A 17,645-nucleotide genomic window follows, 5' to 3' on the forward strand; every position below is an offset into this window, starting at 1 on the left:
GTGGTGGTGAGATTGGTACACCCAATTGGCCATTTAAGTATGACTTTGAAGGGTTGACATTGTCAAGTTTACACACAGCCTACATTTAGATCCATGACCATTTCCTAACCATATGTTTCAATGCAGGACCACCTGCCTCTTTATAAAGTACAGTACTTAGGCAGTATAGTAGACCTAAGCCTTTTACCAAGTATCTATAATTTAATGCCAGCAATATAATACCAAAAAGCAGAACTGGGACGTCTAGTGATTAGTGACAGACCCTGCTAAAAAACAAGCAGAACCGAGACACGAGCTTCTAAAAAGTATACAATGGCGCCATCTGTCCGAATATTATTTGAGCACATTAATAACGTTTCATGAATACATTTATTTCACATCAGAAGGCCACTAGAGAGCGCCTTTGTATCTGAATAGGGTCCGTAGCCCATTGAATTTGACATTTAAAATGGTTAAGGGAAGGGTTATGGTTAAGGTTCAACACTATCACAGTTTATTGTTAAATACACACAAATTACTTATTCGATATTCGTGACAGGCACACGAAAAAGTCCACTTTTTCGTGTGTATTACACTATTTTCTTTCTTGTTAACGCATTCCTGTACATTACAAGAATTCCAATTAGTTGTGGCTAATGTTAGCTAGGCTAAGGCTTAATGTTAGGGCTAGGGGTTAAGGTTATGGTTAGCGCTAAATATGCTAACTAAGTAGTTAAAGGGTTAGGTTTAGTAGTTAGGTTAAAGGGTTAAGGTTAGGGGAAGGGTTAGCTAAGTAGTTGTAAAGTAGATAAAAAGTTGCAAAGTAGCAAAAATGCTAAAGTTATCCATGATGAGATTGGAACACACAACCCTTGGGATGCTAGACGTTCGCGTTATACGCCCCTCCTATCGTTTCTGCGTTAAGATGAAGTAACCTACTGTCTTTATCTGTGATTGAAATGCACTGTATACAAAATCGTGTACTGCACACGAAAACATATACTTTTTCGTGTGTCTGTCACAAATTTACAATAAGCAATTATATTATGCCATTTAGCAGACGCTTTTATCCAGAGCGATTTACAGTCATGCGTGCATAAATGTTTGTGTATGGGTGGTTCCGGGGATCGAACCCACTACCCTGGCGTTACAAGCGCCGTGCTCTACCAGCTGAGCCACAGAGGACCAATTCGTGTCTATTTCACAATAATCTGTGAGACTGGGTTGTAAGGTTATGGGAGAGGTTAATTGGTGTTTAGGGTAAGGACGTCCGAAGGATACCGGATAGCACTGACCATCTATAGGGCCGGTCGGTCACACATGCAATTGTCAGTGTAGACAACATTCACGGAATGATGTAGTATGATACATCGGGTTTGTTTCAGTTTTTCTTTCTCATGTAGGTGAGTATTTTGGAAATGTAGATGCATATCCTTTGGAAAAACACCAACCAAAGAACTGTAATACGTATATAGAGAGCACCAATAATGATGATTAGAAAAGGGGAATACGTTTGTATCATCATCCAACTACTGTATGAAAGAAAATACAAGTCCCATGATCACTGGTTTAGTGACGTCAGAGTTACGTACGTCCCACTACAAGGGATCTTCCCCTGGTCGATAATGTAGCTGTCGAGTGTCGAAGGTTGTTAAAGTGCATTACCGGCGTTAAACTGTAACCGGAGCCTAGATGCGCGGTCAGTTTGTATATTTGAATTCGATCAATCGCGTCAGAGTGTGACATCCTAGGCTGAGGTCAGAAGGTAAGAAATTGTCCTTTATTCGCGTCTGTCACGTGCGCTGTGCATTCTGAATTGTAGATAGCCATCACTTTTCTACAACACATTCCTCTGTAACCTGAATTCAGGTTAAAATATGTAGCTAACGTTAGTTATGTAGTTAGCTAGCTAACTAACAGTACCTTTTATGTTGAGGATGTGGTTGTGTTTTGTCATTGATGACACAAGTCGCTACTTGCTACAAAATAAAGAGTAACAGCCAGTTACAATACAGTGGTGTGATAACTTCACGTCTTGGCTGTCAGGATTCCAGAAGTTCCGTTTAATATCTTTCATCTCATGTTTAATTCAAATGATTTTTTTCTGTCGGTGACATTGACGGTTCATCATTGATTGAACCGTCAATGCCTATACTGGAGGGTAGCTCTCCATGAACAGGATTGGGGAGTCCTGCTTTTGACACTGCTCTGATGAAGAGTAATATGATCATGTTTACCTTTGCCGCAGAAGTCTATAAAGTATATAATAACAATTTCAATATCTATTCTTAGTAAGGCTGCTGGAGACCTTTCCTCTAAGTGGCTTCCAACCTGAAAGGTCAATATCCTCTGGTTTGCCAAGTTGTGTAGGCCAGGCTACCACAGTCAGCCTGAAGTGTAGTTTGGACCGTTCTTTAGCCCAAAGAAGAGGCTCTTATCTCTGCATTGATTTTGGAGTGTAAACGTTCTCTGTATGTAGAACACAGATGGGGTGTATTCATTAGTGCCAACTGTAGTAAAACGATTTGCAACAGACACGAAAACAAGAGTTTCTTGTTGGACAAGTTCAGGTAGGTCACTTCCTGTTTCTTTCCATTTGGTTCCTAGTGAATAAACCCCTGTTTTTCTTTCTCCACATGGAGCAGAAAGTTAATATTTGGTCACAGTTTTGTGACATCAGTTCTATTTGCTTGAAAAGATAGCTTGGATGTCTGAAAACACCACAACAACAAAACGAGGGACGCAATGTAATCTCCATAAATAGGGCTACTCTATTAATGAAAACTACCAGCCGCATGGTGCTCAACCCTGCTGGAGTTGGGTCAAAACAACGCTTTGCTTCAAAAACATTTGGTCTACGTAGTTACTGACTGTTTTGTCTTTCTCTCTCAGCAGAGCAGCGGGAGGAAGCAGGACCTGTGAAAAAGGGACAGCGAACCAAACAGAGAGAGAGAGAAAGCGAGTAAGAACCTACTTAAGCTAGGATCTTCCCCCTTTATCTGACATGCCCAGCTTCCGGTCTGTGTTATGGAACAACATGTAACGCCCTCCGAGGATGCGCCCCCACCGCTGATGTACCGTGTGGAACGGCCTGTGTACGATGAGGCCTACCTCCACACCCAGCTCCTGCACCCGAGAGAGAGGAGCCCCAAGACAATCCGGCAGAGACTGGCACAGCAGCTCCAGTAAGTATCTACATCGAGTTAGTGCCCACAGACCTGGTCGTGTTCAATAGCACACACCGTAGCAAAACTTTAAAAAAAAAAAAAAAAAAAGTGGTTCTTATTGGACAGGTCCAGGTAGTCCCTCCCTGTTTCAATCAGTTTTCTGCCATTTGGTGCCAAATGAACACGACCCTGTTACAGATCTGAACAGACTGTAGAGTAGTGTTCTGTTCTTCAATCCTGGTCATTGGGACCCACAGTGTGTTCAAGTGTTGTTCCAGCCCAGTAGACACACCTATGAAGGTTTTGATGACCCTGGATTGAAGAACATTGCTGAATGTGTGACTGGGATGTGGAATTATGCAATACCTTGTTTCAGGAAATGTGTTACGACTGTAAAAGCTTATGTGAAGTTACGAGTATTTTTTTATCTGACGATGTTTGTCTAAGATTACACTAGTAGAACTATACACCCATTTACATGCTGCTAGGAAGCTTCCCTAATAGATAAGCAGATTAAGCACACACTCATTTACTCACACCTACTCACTCACTCTCTCGCTCTCTCTAGCTGCTCATCAGAGAGGGCCAAAGCCATTGCTCTGAGCTTCCTGCCCATTCTAACATGGCTGCCGTCCTACCCTGTCAAGGAGTACCTGTTTGGGGACCTGGTCTCAGGCCTCAGCACGGGGGTCATGCAGCTACCTCAAGGTCAGTGGGGTTGGAGTCGGGTGTAGTGCTGCACTTATCAGAATGGGTTTAGATTCAGGGGCGGCACTCCTCAGACTGTGCTCGTTTTAATAAAGTTAAATTGAAGCTGAATCATTGTTGATTGTGCTGAATGTTTGCGATTTTTCCCAGAAAGCGACAAAAACTCAACAGCACGTGCCTATAAATAGCCTACCGGTTTGTGCTTTGATTTAAATAAAATAAAGGTATGGCTTGTTGTTAATATGTGCTAAAAAATTCGCTCACAAAACACCCATGGCTGCGCCCTTGCCCAGTCATATGAAATCCATAGATTAGGGCCTAATACATTTATTTCAGTTGACTGATTTCCTTATATATGAACTGTAACACAGCAACATCTTTGAAATTGTTGCATGTTGCGTTTATATTATTGTTCAGTGTGTGTATATACAGTGAGGGAAAAAAGTATTTGATCCCCTGCTGATTTTGTATGTTTGCCCACTGACAAAGAAATGATCAGTCTATAATTTTAATGGTAGGTTTATTTGAACAGTGAGAGACAGAATAACAACAAAAAAATCCAGAAAAACGCATGTCAAAAATGTTATAAATTGATTTGCATTTTAATGAGGGAAATAAGTATTTGACCCCCACTCAATCAGAAAGATTTCTGGCTTCCAGGTGTCTTTTATACAGGTAACGAGCTGAGATTAGGAGCACACGCTTAAAGGGAGTGCTCCTAATCTCAGCTTGTTACCTGTATAAAAGACACCTGTCCACAGAAGCAATCAATCAGATTCCAAACTCTCCACCATGGCCAAGACCAAAGAGCTCTCCAAGGATGTCAGGGACAAGATTGTAGACCTACACAAGGCTGGAATCGGCTACATGACCATCGCCAAGCAGCTTGGTGAGAAGGTGACAACAGTTGGTGCGATTATTCACAAATGGAAGAAACACAAAATAACTGTCAATCTCCCTCGGCCTGGGGCTCCATGCAAGATCTCACCTCGTGGAGTTGCAATGATCATGAGAACGGTGAGGAATCAGCCCAGAACTACACGGGAGGATCTTGTCAATGATCTCAAGGCAGCTGGGACCATAGTCACCAAGAAAACAATTGGTAACACACTACGCCGTGAAGGACTGAAATCCTGCAGCACCCGCAAGGTCCCCCTGCTCAAGAAAGCACATATACATGCCCGTCTGAAGTTTGCCAATGAACATCTGAATGATTCAGAGGAGAACTGGGTGAAAGTGTTGTGGTCAGATGAGACCAAAATGGAGCTCTTTGGCATCAACTCAACTCGCCGTGTTTGGAGGAGGAGGAATGCTGCCTATGACCCCAAGAACACCATCCCCACCGTCAAACATGGAGGTGGAAACATTATGCTTTAGGGGTGTTTTTCTGCTAAGGGGACAGGACAACTTCACCGCATCAAAGGGACGATGGACGGGGCCATGTACCGTCAAATCTTGGGTGAGAACCTCCTTCCCTCAGCCAGGGCATTGAAAATGGGTTGTGGATGGGTATTCCAGCATGACAATGACCCAAAACACACGGCCAAGGCAACAAAGGAGTGGCTCAAGAAGAAGCACATTAAGGTCCTGGAGTGGCCTAGTCTCCAGACCTTAATCCCATAGAAAATCTGTGGAGGGAGTTGAAGGTTCGAGTTGCCAAACGTCAGCCTCGAAACCTTAATGACTTGGAGAAGATCTGCAAAGAGGAGTGGGACAAAAATCCCTCCTGAGATGTGTGCAAACCTGGTGGCCAACTACAAGAAACGTCTGACCTCTGTGATTGCCAACAAGGGTTTTGCCACCAAGTAGTAAGTCATGTTTTGCAGAGGGGTCAAATACTTATTTCCCTCATTAAAATGCAAATACATTTATAACATTTTTGACATGCGTTTTTCTGGATTTTTTTGTTGTTATTCTGTCTCTCACTGTTCAAATAAACCTACCATTTAAAATTATAGACTGATCATTTCTTTGTCAGTGGGCAAACGTACAAAATCAGCAGGGGATCAAATACTTTTTTCCCTCACTGTATAATGTATTTATTTATTTATTATGGATCCCCTTTAGTTCCTGCCAAGGCAGCAGCTACTCTTCCTAGGGTCCAGCAAAATTAAGGCAGTTATAGAATTTAAAAAAACAACATTACAATACATTCACACCAGATTTCACAACACATTAAGTGTGTGCCCACAGGCCCCTACTCTACTACCACATATCTACAACACAAAATCCATGTGTGTGTGTGTGTGTGTGTGTATAGTGCATATGTTATTGTGTGTGTATGCTTGTGTCTGTGCCAGTGTTTGTGTTGCTTTACAGTCCCGCTGTTCCATAAGGTGTATTTTTATCTGTTTTGTAAAACAGTAGTCCAGGTGCGAGAAAACTAGGGCCTGTAGGACCTGCCTTGTTGATAGTGCTGTTAAGAAGGCAGAGCAGCGCTTTATTATGGACAGACTTCTCCCCATCTTAGCTACTGTTGTATCAATATGTAGTAGAACATTTTTCCATCTCTCTGCAGGTCTTGCCTATGCCATGCTGGCTGCCGTACCTCCTGTGTATGGCCTGTACTCCTCCTTCTACCCTGTCCTGCTCTACACCTTCTTTGGGACCTCCAGACACATATCTATAGGTGAGCCATCCCAACGACGGCGCTCCAACTAGTGCACAGGAAGTCACTTTACACTATTGAGATGTATCATGTGGCTAACCAGGAGCGGGGTCGTGTTCAGTGTTATAAACTGGGTGGTTCGAGCCCTGAATGCTGATTGGTTGACAGCCGTGGCATATCAGACCGTTTACCACCGGTATGACAAAACATTTATTTTTACTGCTCTAATTACGTTGGTAACCAGTTTGTAATCGCAATAAGGCACCTCGGGGGTTTGTGATATATGGCCATTATACCATGGATAAGGGCTGTGTCCAGGCACTGCGTTGCGTTGTGCTTAAGAACGTCCCTTAGCTGTGGTATATTAGCCATATACCACACCTCCTTGGGCCTTATTGCTTAAGTAAATGTTTTGAAACGTCGAGGTACAGATACTACCCGACTGTCTCTAATAAGAACATTGGTTTTCATTTTCCCTTGCAAGCCGGTTTGTTACTTTGTGCCCTACTGAACACTACCCCTGCAGCCTCCCTGTGGGGATGTTTGTGGTGATTATAGATGTTACTCCTACTGGGTTTTCCAATGAAGTAGTCCTAGTTGTGTTCACATAGTATTCCCGTAGGTCTCTACTCCTGGACAGCCGTGGCCTTTTCACTTCTTGGCCAGAGAGTTTTGTATTCCAGTGGCTGTGCCAAGTACAGACTGACCATTCCAAACCAGGCCAACAACAGGTGAATTCCAAATAGCACCCTATTCCCTATTTAGTGTACTACTGTTGGCCAGAGCCCTATGGTGCCCGGGTCAAAGGTAGTGCACTATAAAGGTAATATGCTGCGATATGGGACTCAGCCTCAGCCTTCTCATCCACCCAGGGAGCCCAGTCAATCAAGAATCTGGGTGTTACCTCTGGGAGATCGATCTGTTCAAAAGTAACAGATCAAGTGACCAGAATAATAGCTAAACTATTGTTTCAGGAAATTAACCAAGTTTTGAAATTGTTTATTTTGGGAATTGATCGGTGTCCTTGTTTAGCTTGGGTGAGGTCACGTCTCCTGGCATTTAATGACCCCAATCTGTTGCGCAGAGACAGGCTAGATTTATGGGCACATTCAAGGCAGACATGGCCTTGTCTCCAATTTCAGCCGTCATGTTTGTCTCCTTTTGACAACTCAGTGAGTCAGTGAATCACATTAAACACTTCAACAAGAAAAGAAGAACTAAAACCAGCAGCTGCTGTAGTAACAAAATGGCCACCGCCCAAAACGTCGCCTTAAGGAGGGCAGTTGCTGTAGTAACTTGCGACTGCCTCTCTCACTCAGAGGCAGGGATGAGGGAATATTTGGGCACCCGTTCAAGTCTTGGCCAAAAGCCCGGCCTGCGACACAGACATGCGCTGGACGTGTCAACAGCTCAAGTTGCAAACACAACGAGCTAACACAAGCAAACCTGTCCTGGAAATAATACCTTGTAACAGTAGTTTTTAAAGGGCCTCATACCTCCACAGACACAGAGACTAACCCTGCCACAGGCGCCTGGACTGGGTTCACAGCTGTTTGCACTGGTGTGGCACTGATGTCTCCCCTCTTTATTAAACCAATACTGATAAAGAACCTGGCACCTTGGAGACTGATTGAAAACGTTAAGAGGGGAATGGGAAGTGCTATAATAAAGATACAACGCTGCTAATTCTTTGACCTAGGGGGAGTGCCAAAGCTACCAAGTCAAACGGTTGTATGAATCATTGTCATGAGATAATAATATATGCCATTTAATAATGCTTTTATCCAAAGCGATATAGTCATGCGTGGCCCCGGGAATTGAACCCACAACCCTGGCGGTGCATGCTCTACCAATAGAGCCATACAGGATGAGAGGCAATGGTCAGAATCAGACTCAGCCCACTGAAGAGAAAGTGCCTCATAGTTTATTTCATTGAATTCATGTATACTTCTATTATTCTGTGGTTTTATTTCACTGATTATTTAATCATATTCAGTATCAATATTAAACTGCCAGGTGTTAAGCTCTTTGTCTGTGTCCCTTAACCCTATAGGTCCTAACAATTAGGGTTAAGTGCCTTGCTCAAGGGCACACTGACAGATTTATCACGTAGTCGGCTTTGTGATTCGAACCAGCGACCTTTCGGTTACTGTCATAACACTTTTAACCACTAGGCTACTTGCTACCACAAATTTAAAGGAAATAGCAAAAACCAGCTGACATTCAGCCCTCGAGGAGTTGAGTTTGACACCCCTAATTTTAAGGCTGTGGCTGTGCTCTCTGCAGGCACGTTTGCGGTGATCAGCCTGATGATTGGAGGAGTGGTGGTGAGGGAGGCCCCTGACTCCATGTTCACCATCCAGGCCCTGAACGGCACCACCACCAACGCCACCGCCTTGATCGACACGGGGGCCCGCGATGCCAGGAGGGTCCACATAGCCGCAGTCCTCACCACCCTGGTGGGAATCATACAGGTGAGTTACACTCCCCTCTTCCCCCCCCCCCCCCTCCCCACCTTCAGAAAAATGTCCCCTCAAATAACCCAGCATCCTCTCTGCTGGACAGTAAGTGCATGAGACCACTGATTATTCCATGTTGCCACAGGCTTTCCCACCACTAGTCAGTCTCTCAATAAGAGGTCAAAGTTTTCATGCCGATGATAAGGATCATCCCATAACCTTGGGGATTGTGGTTTCAACAGGTTGCTCAGAGCTCACTGTTTACTCAATCACAGTGGGATCCACAGCACAGTAACTTAGTTGACCTTATGTCAACTTACTTTACTTACTTTATCTATGTTGACATTATTATGCAAGTAAATCGTCATATCATCTACCCTCCCCTTGTTTGTCTTTCTCTCTCTTCCCCCCCCCCCCCCCCTCCCAGCTGGTCCTGGGCTTGTTGCGGTTTGGCTTTGTGGCCATCTACCTCACGGAGCCCCTGGTACGCGGATTCACCACGGCCGCGGCCGTTCACGTCTTCATCTCTCAGCTTAAATACCTGCTGGGCATCCAGACCCCGCGCTTCAGTGGGCCCCTGTCCGCTCTTCACGTGAGTCACTAACTGGGCCCCTCAGAGGCCTCTGCCGCTGGAATGGGGTGGATAACCTTTAAACGGCAGCAGACAGGAAAGTCATCCACATTATAGGAGTCCATGTGGAGGTACTCTGCTGTAATACATGGGTATTAGGCCTAGTTTACAAGCCTGCATGATTTAGTTGTAAATAGACAAAGGATTCATTCCTGATAAATATAGATTGTGATCCTGCATAGAGTTTTATGCAATGCTCTCGGGCACACACACGCCCGCGCACTCCCAGGTCTCTCACACCCCCTCTCTCCTCCCAGAGTGTTACGGCGGTGTTCAGTAACATCACCAGCACCAACGTGACCACGTTGATTGTGGGCGTGGTCTGCATCGTGGTCCTCTACGGCGTGAAGGACCTCAACGAGCGCTTCAAGAAGAAGCTGCCTGTGCCCATCCCTGGAGAGATCATCGTGGTCATCGTCTCTACAGGGATCTCCTATGGCCTCAGTCTGTCAGAGAACTACCAAGTGGACGTGGTCAGGACAATTCCAACCGGGTAAGAAAAAGGCTTTTCACATTACTAAGCCGATCCAAACCAAGCTGTACTGAACTGGCCTTCAGCCCAGCCAAACCAAACTGGTTACTGTATGCATCCTACATGGTTACTAGAAGCGTACTGAAAAGTACAATGTAAGAAAAAAAATATCCAAGCCAGCACAGTACGATTCGGGTCAGCTCTATAGTATGAAAAGGTTTCGGTGGCATATTATGGTCCAAAAAGTGTTTAGTGAGTTAAAATGCACGATTTAACGGCATCAGAAGACATTATTGTTACTATTCAGTCAACTTTTCAGACTATTTGTTTCCAGGCTGCTTCCACCTGCAATCCCAGACTTCTCTCTGTTGCCCAACTTGGTAATGGATTCTATCGCCATAGCGGTGGTGGGCTTCTCCATGGGAATCTCTCTGGCCAAGATCTTTGCTCTGAAACACGGCTACAGTGTGGATGGTAACCAGGTCAGTTTCTCCACAGTACTGTAGCCATTATACCCTTGGAAAGTGGAGATGTCAAAGAACGTCATAGCATTTCCCCCACTAATGGTTAAGGTCAGGATTGGGGAGGGAAGCTGATCCTAGATCTGTACCTATGGGATACTTTACCCCAGAGTCTAACCCGTTGGGTCTATGTTGCCCTGTAGGAGCTGATTGCCATGGGCCTGTGTAACTTTGTCAGCTCCTTCTTCCAAACCTTCGCCATCACCTGCTCCATGTCCCGCAGTCTGGTGCAGGAGAGCACTGGGGGCAATACGCAGGTAACACACACACATGCGCAGACTCACAGACACACACACACACACACATACATACATACATACATACATAGATATGTTCCGGATGACTGTGTGATCACGCTCTCTGTAGCCGATGTGAGCAAGACCTTTAACAGGTCAACATTCACAAGGCCGCGGGCCAGACATATTACCCGGGCGGGTACTCAGAGCATGCGCGGACCAACTGGCAAGTGTCTTCACTGACTTTTTCAACCTCTCCCTGACCGAGTCTGTAATACCTACATGTTTCAAGCAGACCACCATAGTCCCTGTTCCCAAGAACACTAAGATAACCTGCCTAAATGACTACCGACCCATAGCACTCACGTCTGTAGCCATGAAGTGCTTTGAAAGGCTGATCATGGCTCACATCAACACCATCATCCCGGAAACCCTAGACCCACTCCAATTCGCATACCGCCCCAACAGATCCACAGATGAAGCAATCTCAATCACACTCCACATTACCCTTTCCCACCTGGACAAAAGAAACACCTATGTGAGAATGCTATTTATTGACTACTGCTCAGTGTTCAACACCATAGTGCCCACAAAGCTCATCACTAAGCTAAGGACCCTGGGACTAAAAACCTCCCACTGCAACTGGATCCTGGACTTCCTGACGGGCCGCCCCCAGGTGGTAAGGGTAGGCAACAACACATCTGCCACGCTGATCCTCAACACCGGGGCCCCACAGGGGTGCGTGCTTAGTCCCCTTCTGTACTCCCTGTTCACCCACGACTGCGTGGCCAAGCACGACACCAACACCATCAATAAGTTTGCTGATGACACAAGTGGTATGCCTGATCACCAACAACGATGAGACAGCCTATAGGGAGGAGGTCAGAGACCTGGCAGTGTGGTGCCAGGACAACAACCTCTCCCTCAATGTGAGCAAGACAAAGGAGATGATCGTGGACTACAGGAAAGGGAGGGTCGAACAGGCCCCCATTTAACATTGACGGGGCTGTAGTGGAGCGGGTTGAGAGTTTCAAGTTCCTTGGTGTCCACATCACCAACAAACTAACATGGTCCAAACACACCAAGACAGTCATGAAGAGGGCACGACAACACCTTTTCCCCCTCAGAAGACTGAAAAGATTTGGCATGGGTCCCCAGATCCTCAAAGTTCTACAGCTGCTCCATCGAGAGCATCCTGACCAGTTGCATCACCGCCTGGTATGGCAACTGCTCGGCATCCAACCGTAAGGCACTACAGAGGGTAGTGCGTATGGCCCAATACATCACTGGGGCCAAGCTTCCTGCCATCCAGGACCTATATACTAGGTGGTGTCAGAGGAAGGCCCAAAAAATTGTCAAAGACTCCAGCCACCCTAGTCATAGACTGTTCTCTCTGCTACCACACGGCAAGCAGTACTGGAGCGCCAAGTCTAGGTCCAAAAAGCTTCTTAACATTTTTGCAGGCGCTCTTATCCAGAGCGACTTACAGTTAGTGAGTGCATAATTTTTTTTCTCCCATACTGGCCCCCTGTGGGAATCGAACCCACAACCCTGGCGTTGCAAGCGTCATGCTCTACCAACTGAGCTACATGGGGCCGCCTCAAGCTATCCTCAAGCTATAAGACTGCTGAACAATTAATCAAATGGCTACCCGGACTCTTTACATTAACCCCCCCCCCACCCACTGTTTATTATCTATGCATAGTCACTTTACCCCTACCTACATATACAAATTACTTCGACTAACCTGTACCCCCGCACATTGACTCAGTACTGGTACCCCCTGTATATAGCCTCGTTATTGTTATGTCATTTTATTGTTACTTAAAAAATAAAATATAAAGTTTTTACTTTAGTTTATTTAAAATATTTTTCACTCTTTCTTGAACTGCATTGTTGGTTAAGGGCTTGTAAGTAAGCATTTCACAGTAAGGTCTACACCTGTTGTATTCGGAGCATGTGACAAATAAAATGTGATTTGATACAGTGACACACGCACACACACCCATCCTGTTTGCTGGGACACTGAGTGTATGGCCATTAACATGACACAGTTGTCCTTTCATTATATGTGTCACCTCATAACGGGAGCTAAATTGGCGCCGTAAAGCCATAAAGATTAGCTCAACCACAGACGCTTCTGTGCAGACTGAAGGAAGGCAAAATGATAGTGTTGACTTACCTTATCTCTCTGTGTGTGTGTTTGCAGATCGCGGGTCTGTTGGGGTCTATGGTGGTCTTGCTGGTGGTGGTGGCCATTGGTTTTGTGTTCCAGCCTCTGCCACAGGTGGGTGTAACTGTTACCAACCAACTCCACCAACATCTGGTGTTATGAGACAGCTAAGGAAAAATGAGGAAGGGAGACAGTCCTGTCAGAAGTACTGGCTTTATTTGCTATATTTACAAAATGTCAACCAATTCAAAAGACACATTAATATTGGAATTTGAATCGCTATTACAGTAGCCTGTATAATAAATAGTTGCAATTTAAATGTCCAATCCTATTATTTTGAATGGTAATTCACCCCAACTCAACCCTGACTCCCCTGTCCTTCCAGACCGCGCTGGCTGCCATCATCATGGTTAACCTGCTGGGGATGTTTAAACAATTCAGGGACATCCCTGCCCTGTGGAGGACCAGCAAGATCGAGCTGGTGAGTCTGGACCGCAACACAACTCCTTCTGTTTACATCTGACCCAGGGGTCGATTCAGGAAGTAAACAAAAATTCCAATTCCTTAAATGCTTTTCAATGAGGAAAACTTGGAATTGGGTTTACTTTACAAATTGACTGGAATTTAAATGGAATTGACCCCAACCCTGATCTGACCGCACCATGACCACATCGCACCAGAAAACCCAATCGGACAGATTCCTTTAGTACGTGTCATGCTATGGTAGCCTGGTCTACCGAATGATCACATGGTCATTGCATGACAACGACTGTAGGAGTTGGCTAAACAGCACAAAGAGATCTGGGACTAGGCCTATACTATGGATCTGTAAACAGTGATGCGTTGGTCTGTATGTCTTCCAGGCTATCTGGGTGGTAGCCTTTGTGGCCTCTGTGCTGTTGGGCCTTGATCTTGGACTTCTGGTGGCCTTAGGATTTGCCATCCTGAGCGTCATCTATAGAACACAGAGGTACTAAACCGTCCTACTACTTCTGAAATATATTCAAGTGTAATATTTAATTTCCCCCTTCACGATCACTGGTAACCATTTCATATCACCAGCTTCATTTGAAAAATGCTTGATTTTGGGTTGAATAGTTATTTGAGGTAATTTTAGTTTTAATCTGTTCAATGGAAATGTATGAAATAACGGTGATAAAACGTTTAAATATCTCTCGCCCCCTTCTCCACAGCCCAAAGAGTATCATCCTGGGACAGGTCCTGGACACAGGTCTGTACTGTGACGTGGATGAATATGAAAAGGTAACATTGTGTCCTTTGTGATAATGAGGAACTCTCTATATAGTCTTACAGTTGCAGGCACTAAAAAGCTAGGTCTCATTACAGTATTGAACAATTGCCTAGCGATAGCTTGTCACAAAAAATTGCAATGATGGACAAGGTTTTTATCAATTAACTTTTAAGTGCCCTTAACTGGCCTGTAACTACCCTTGTATAGAATGAGAATCTACATGGTGTTGGATGAGAAGTGAGACCTGTGATTCTGCCTCTCTGTTCCAGGCAGCTGAATGCACGGGGATTAAGATTTTCCACTCAAACTCTTCAATCTACTTTGCAAACAGTGACCTTTATTTGAACGCCCTCAAAGAGAAGGTAATCTCAGCTGCCGTGTGTTTCTGTGTGTGTGTGTGGAATATGCAGAGTTGCATAAGTTACATTTTTGTTTGACTATGTTACGGGTGAACTAGTCTTTCTCTCCTGTAGACTGTAGCTACACTGCTCTTTTTTGCAAAGCAAATATTTGCAATCACCAAGTCTAGTGAGGGGTCCTTGTATTGCAAAATAACCGCTTGGCCCATCCTGTCTCGTCATATTCAAACATGTGTACAGACAGGAGTGGACCCCGTACATCTCCAGGCTATACGGAAAGCCAGAAGAAGAAAACTGAAGAAGGAGAGCGCAGAGAGGGAAAGCCAAAACCACAAGTCACCACAAAAAAAGAGTGCCGTCGTCAAACTGGTGAGCCCATTCAATATGGAATTTTCTACTTTGTCACTCAAAATATCACTATTTTATTTACTTCCCTGGCTTCTTGTTGAAACACGCCACATATTTACACTGTAACCAGAACACCAGACAGACAGGCAGAATTGAAGGTCTTCACATAGTCATTTTCTAAGAGGCTTTTGCTGTAAGCCTTGTTGTGGTTGGTTTATAACCAAAAGAGGTGTTATTGCCTGGTACAATATTGGTCTCCTTCATTCCACTGTGTGATTGGCTGACAATTTTGGTTGTCTTATGATTGGGCCAGGATGTGGAGCTGGGCGTCACTCACGAGGTGGTGGCAGGGGGCGGCTCCCAGAACCACTTGGAGGTGCAGGGGAATGGGCAGGTGGCCGAGACCCACACAGAGTCAGACTCTGAGGAGACCCGGTTCCTAGAGCCCCTCTGTCCTGTCCACACCCTCATTCTGGACTGGACCCCTGTCAACTTCATCGACTCTGTGGGAGCCAAAGCCATCAAATTGGTAAGGGAGCATATCTGGACTCACAGAGCACTGGGGTTTGTTCAGAAGTGTAGCTTTACAGAACAGATATGTTGTAGAACAGACCTTTCTGTCATGCAGAACTGGGCATAATGTCAGCTTTGTTCATTACATTTCTATCTGAATGTTGGGTGATGTTGGGACCTTCTGAACAGGACTCTGGTGTTACTGCTGATTGCCCCTTTTGAGTTTCCAACTTCCTCATTTCGTGGTGTTCTCATTAGTTTTTCTCTCTGCAGGTGATCAAGGAGTATGCAGCTGTGGATGTGTGTGTTTTCATCGCCGGCTGCAGCAGTGAGTTCTAAGATACTGGTCTAGATTACTACTAAAAACCCTGAGGGTAACTCTGAACTAGAGGTTGTTTAAAACGCATAGTAACGATAACATAAGACTTATCAGTCAGATATAGGCCAACCTACCAGCTGTGTGTTGTCCTAACAGGAACTCTGCTGGCTGAACTCCGCACCCTGCAGTTTTTCACCGGGGTCGTGACCCCAGAAATGGTCTTCCCCACCATCCACGACGCCGTACTGCACTGTCAGCGCCGGACTGCCCCGCCCACCATCCCTGCCATCCAATGACATCGTCCGACAGGGGACATCAAGGGGGAGGGGACACGGGGTCACATGCACCTAAGGCTGCTCTAAAGCTGTGTTCACATTGGCAGTTTCAAAAAAATGGTGCATATCCGATTCATATCTTATTTTTCCTGCAGTCTGAAAAGCCAAAAATGCACATGGAATCTGAAATTTCAAGCTACATTTCAAACCACCTTCGTAGGTGGTTTGAAGTCTGATACAAATCTGATTCCTGGCCATGTCTGAATAGTCAAATCTGATTTATTTGCCCTAAAGTGGTTTTTAGACTTATTTGGCATATCTTGTTGCTTGAAAAGCTACTCTGACAAGAACATGTGGTAGCTAACTAGCTTGTTAATTGTTTTACAATTATTTTGATTTTGAACAGTCAAAGCAACTGGGAAACGTCCATGGCAGGAGTTGTCACCTTAGCTTGCTACATAACTTCTGCGTGATAGGAAGCACGAGCACCACCACCAATCAGCCTACACCACTGCACACACCCCCGTCATTACTATGACAACTATCGTAGCCATGTCAGCAAATGACTGCTGTCGGAACACATAGAAATACGATTTGGTAACTTGTAACTTGCTTTTTGGACAGTCAGTATTCCAAAACAGATGAATAAAAACTGATTTGAGCGTTAAGGCCTGCAGTGTGAACAAGGCTTAGGTGAGCCATGGGAGGTAGGGCTGGAGCCAAGCCCAGCACGGTGTGAGGTTTGTGTGGTAGGAGCCGGTATAGAACCACCCAGACTTCCAACCAGCAGTGCACTGGAGACAGTCTGAACGCTCCTCTCCAATTGCAGCTTATTTCTTTGCAGAGATAAATGTATTTAATAAAGATGGTTTAGTTTGGTTTTATTGCTAACATTCCTATGGGCTGCAGAGTGCAGTACTCTTGGCGTTCTATGCTAAGAGCAAGCCAAGTCTTTAAAATGGTTTCAAGCACTTGTGTTCTTCACAGCATTGTCTCAAAGAGGAAGAGAAATAGCAACACTCAGGTTTAGGTCACATTGTTAGTGCCGAGGGTCGTTTCAGAGCAACCCCATTAGTGGTTACATTTGAGGCCCAGCAGCGCAAGACTGAATAGGTCTACCACTGGAGCGCTGACATGGGGCAACACAAATGGAATAGATGTTACTTTTACTGTAATGTTTTTCTTCAAGATTGACCTCTTATGTTACCCCTTTCCTGCTGAATATCTAAGAAATGCTTCATCTCAGTTCCTGTCTTTTCCCCTCATTGTACAATCAGTGTGCAAATCTACAACAAACTAATCAGGCAGGCTGTCAGAATGACCACTTCACAGCTGTTACTAATACTATTCTTTCAAATTGTGATGTGCAGTTGTATATATGAATAACCAGTAACTATAGCACTTCAACGCTGCGTTTGGTCCGGTTCAAGTCACTCATCTAGTGTTGTATTATTGGTACAAAGCTTTGAATTTGTACATTTGAAGAAATGTCAATATTTTTGTTATGTCAATATATAATTCAAATGGATGGTTTAAATGTAATGTAGATATCTTACAGCGTACAATACTTTTACATCAATAAACAATGCAGTTTTATAGTACAATTTAATGTGTGATTGAAAGAA

General features: G+C 44.7%; 1 protein-coding gene across 1 annotated transcript; it reads left to right on the top strand.

The window, feature by feature from the left end:
- The first annotated feature begins 1,580 nt into the window (after nucleotides 1-1,580).
- Nucleotides 1,581-17,624, top strand: LOC311129909 (prestin-like). Its single transcript, XM_084162451.1, has 18 exons — nucleotides 1,581-1,744; nucleotides 2,872-3,164; nucleotides 3,715-3,854; nucleotides 6,373-6,483; nucleotides 8,749-8,936; nucleotides 9,349-9,513; nucleotides 9,810-10,045; nucleotides 10,359-10,506; nucleotides 10,689-10,802; nucleotides 12,991-13,068; nucleotides 13,340-13,435; nucleotides 13,818-13,924; nucleotides 14,148-14,217; nucleotides 14,476-14,568; nucleotides 14,806-14,934; nucleotides 15,227-15,442; nucleotides 15,700-15,754; nucleotides 15,902-17,624. Exons 2-18 carry the CDS (start codon nucleotides 3,007-3,009, stop codon nucleotides 16,039-16,041), a joined length of 2,244 nt encoding a protein of 747 aa, XP_084018577.1. The 5' UTR covers nucleotides 1,581-1,744; nucleotides 2,872-3,006; the 3' UTR covers nucleotides 16,042-17,624.
- Nucleotides 17,625-17,645: the final 21 nt, after the last annotated feature.

This window comes from Coregonus lavaretus (assembly GCF_964263955.1).
Source record: "Coregonus lavaretus genome assembly, chromosome: 5".
Classification (NCBI taxonomy): domain Eukaryota; kingdom Metazoa; phylum Chordata; class Actinopteri; order Salmoniformes; family Salmonidae; genus Coregonus; species Coregonus lavaretus.

Bases quoted from the DNA above. Each gene is read 5' to 3' on its own strand.
- LOC311129909 (XM_084162451.1), top strand. From the start codon at position 3,007: ATGGAACAACATGTAACGCCCTCCGAGGATGCGCCCCCACCGCTGATG. The intron at 8,937-9,348 runs GTGAGTTACACT...CCCCCCTCCCAG, and splicing joins CCCTGGTGGGAATCATACAG to CTGGTCCTGGGCTTGTTGCG. The intron at 10,803-12,990 runs GTAACACACACA...GTGTGTTTGCAG, and splicing joins GCACTGGGGGCAATACGCAG to ATCGCGGGTCTGTTGGGGTC.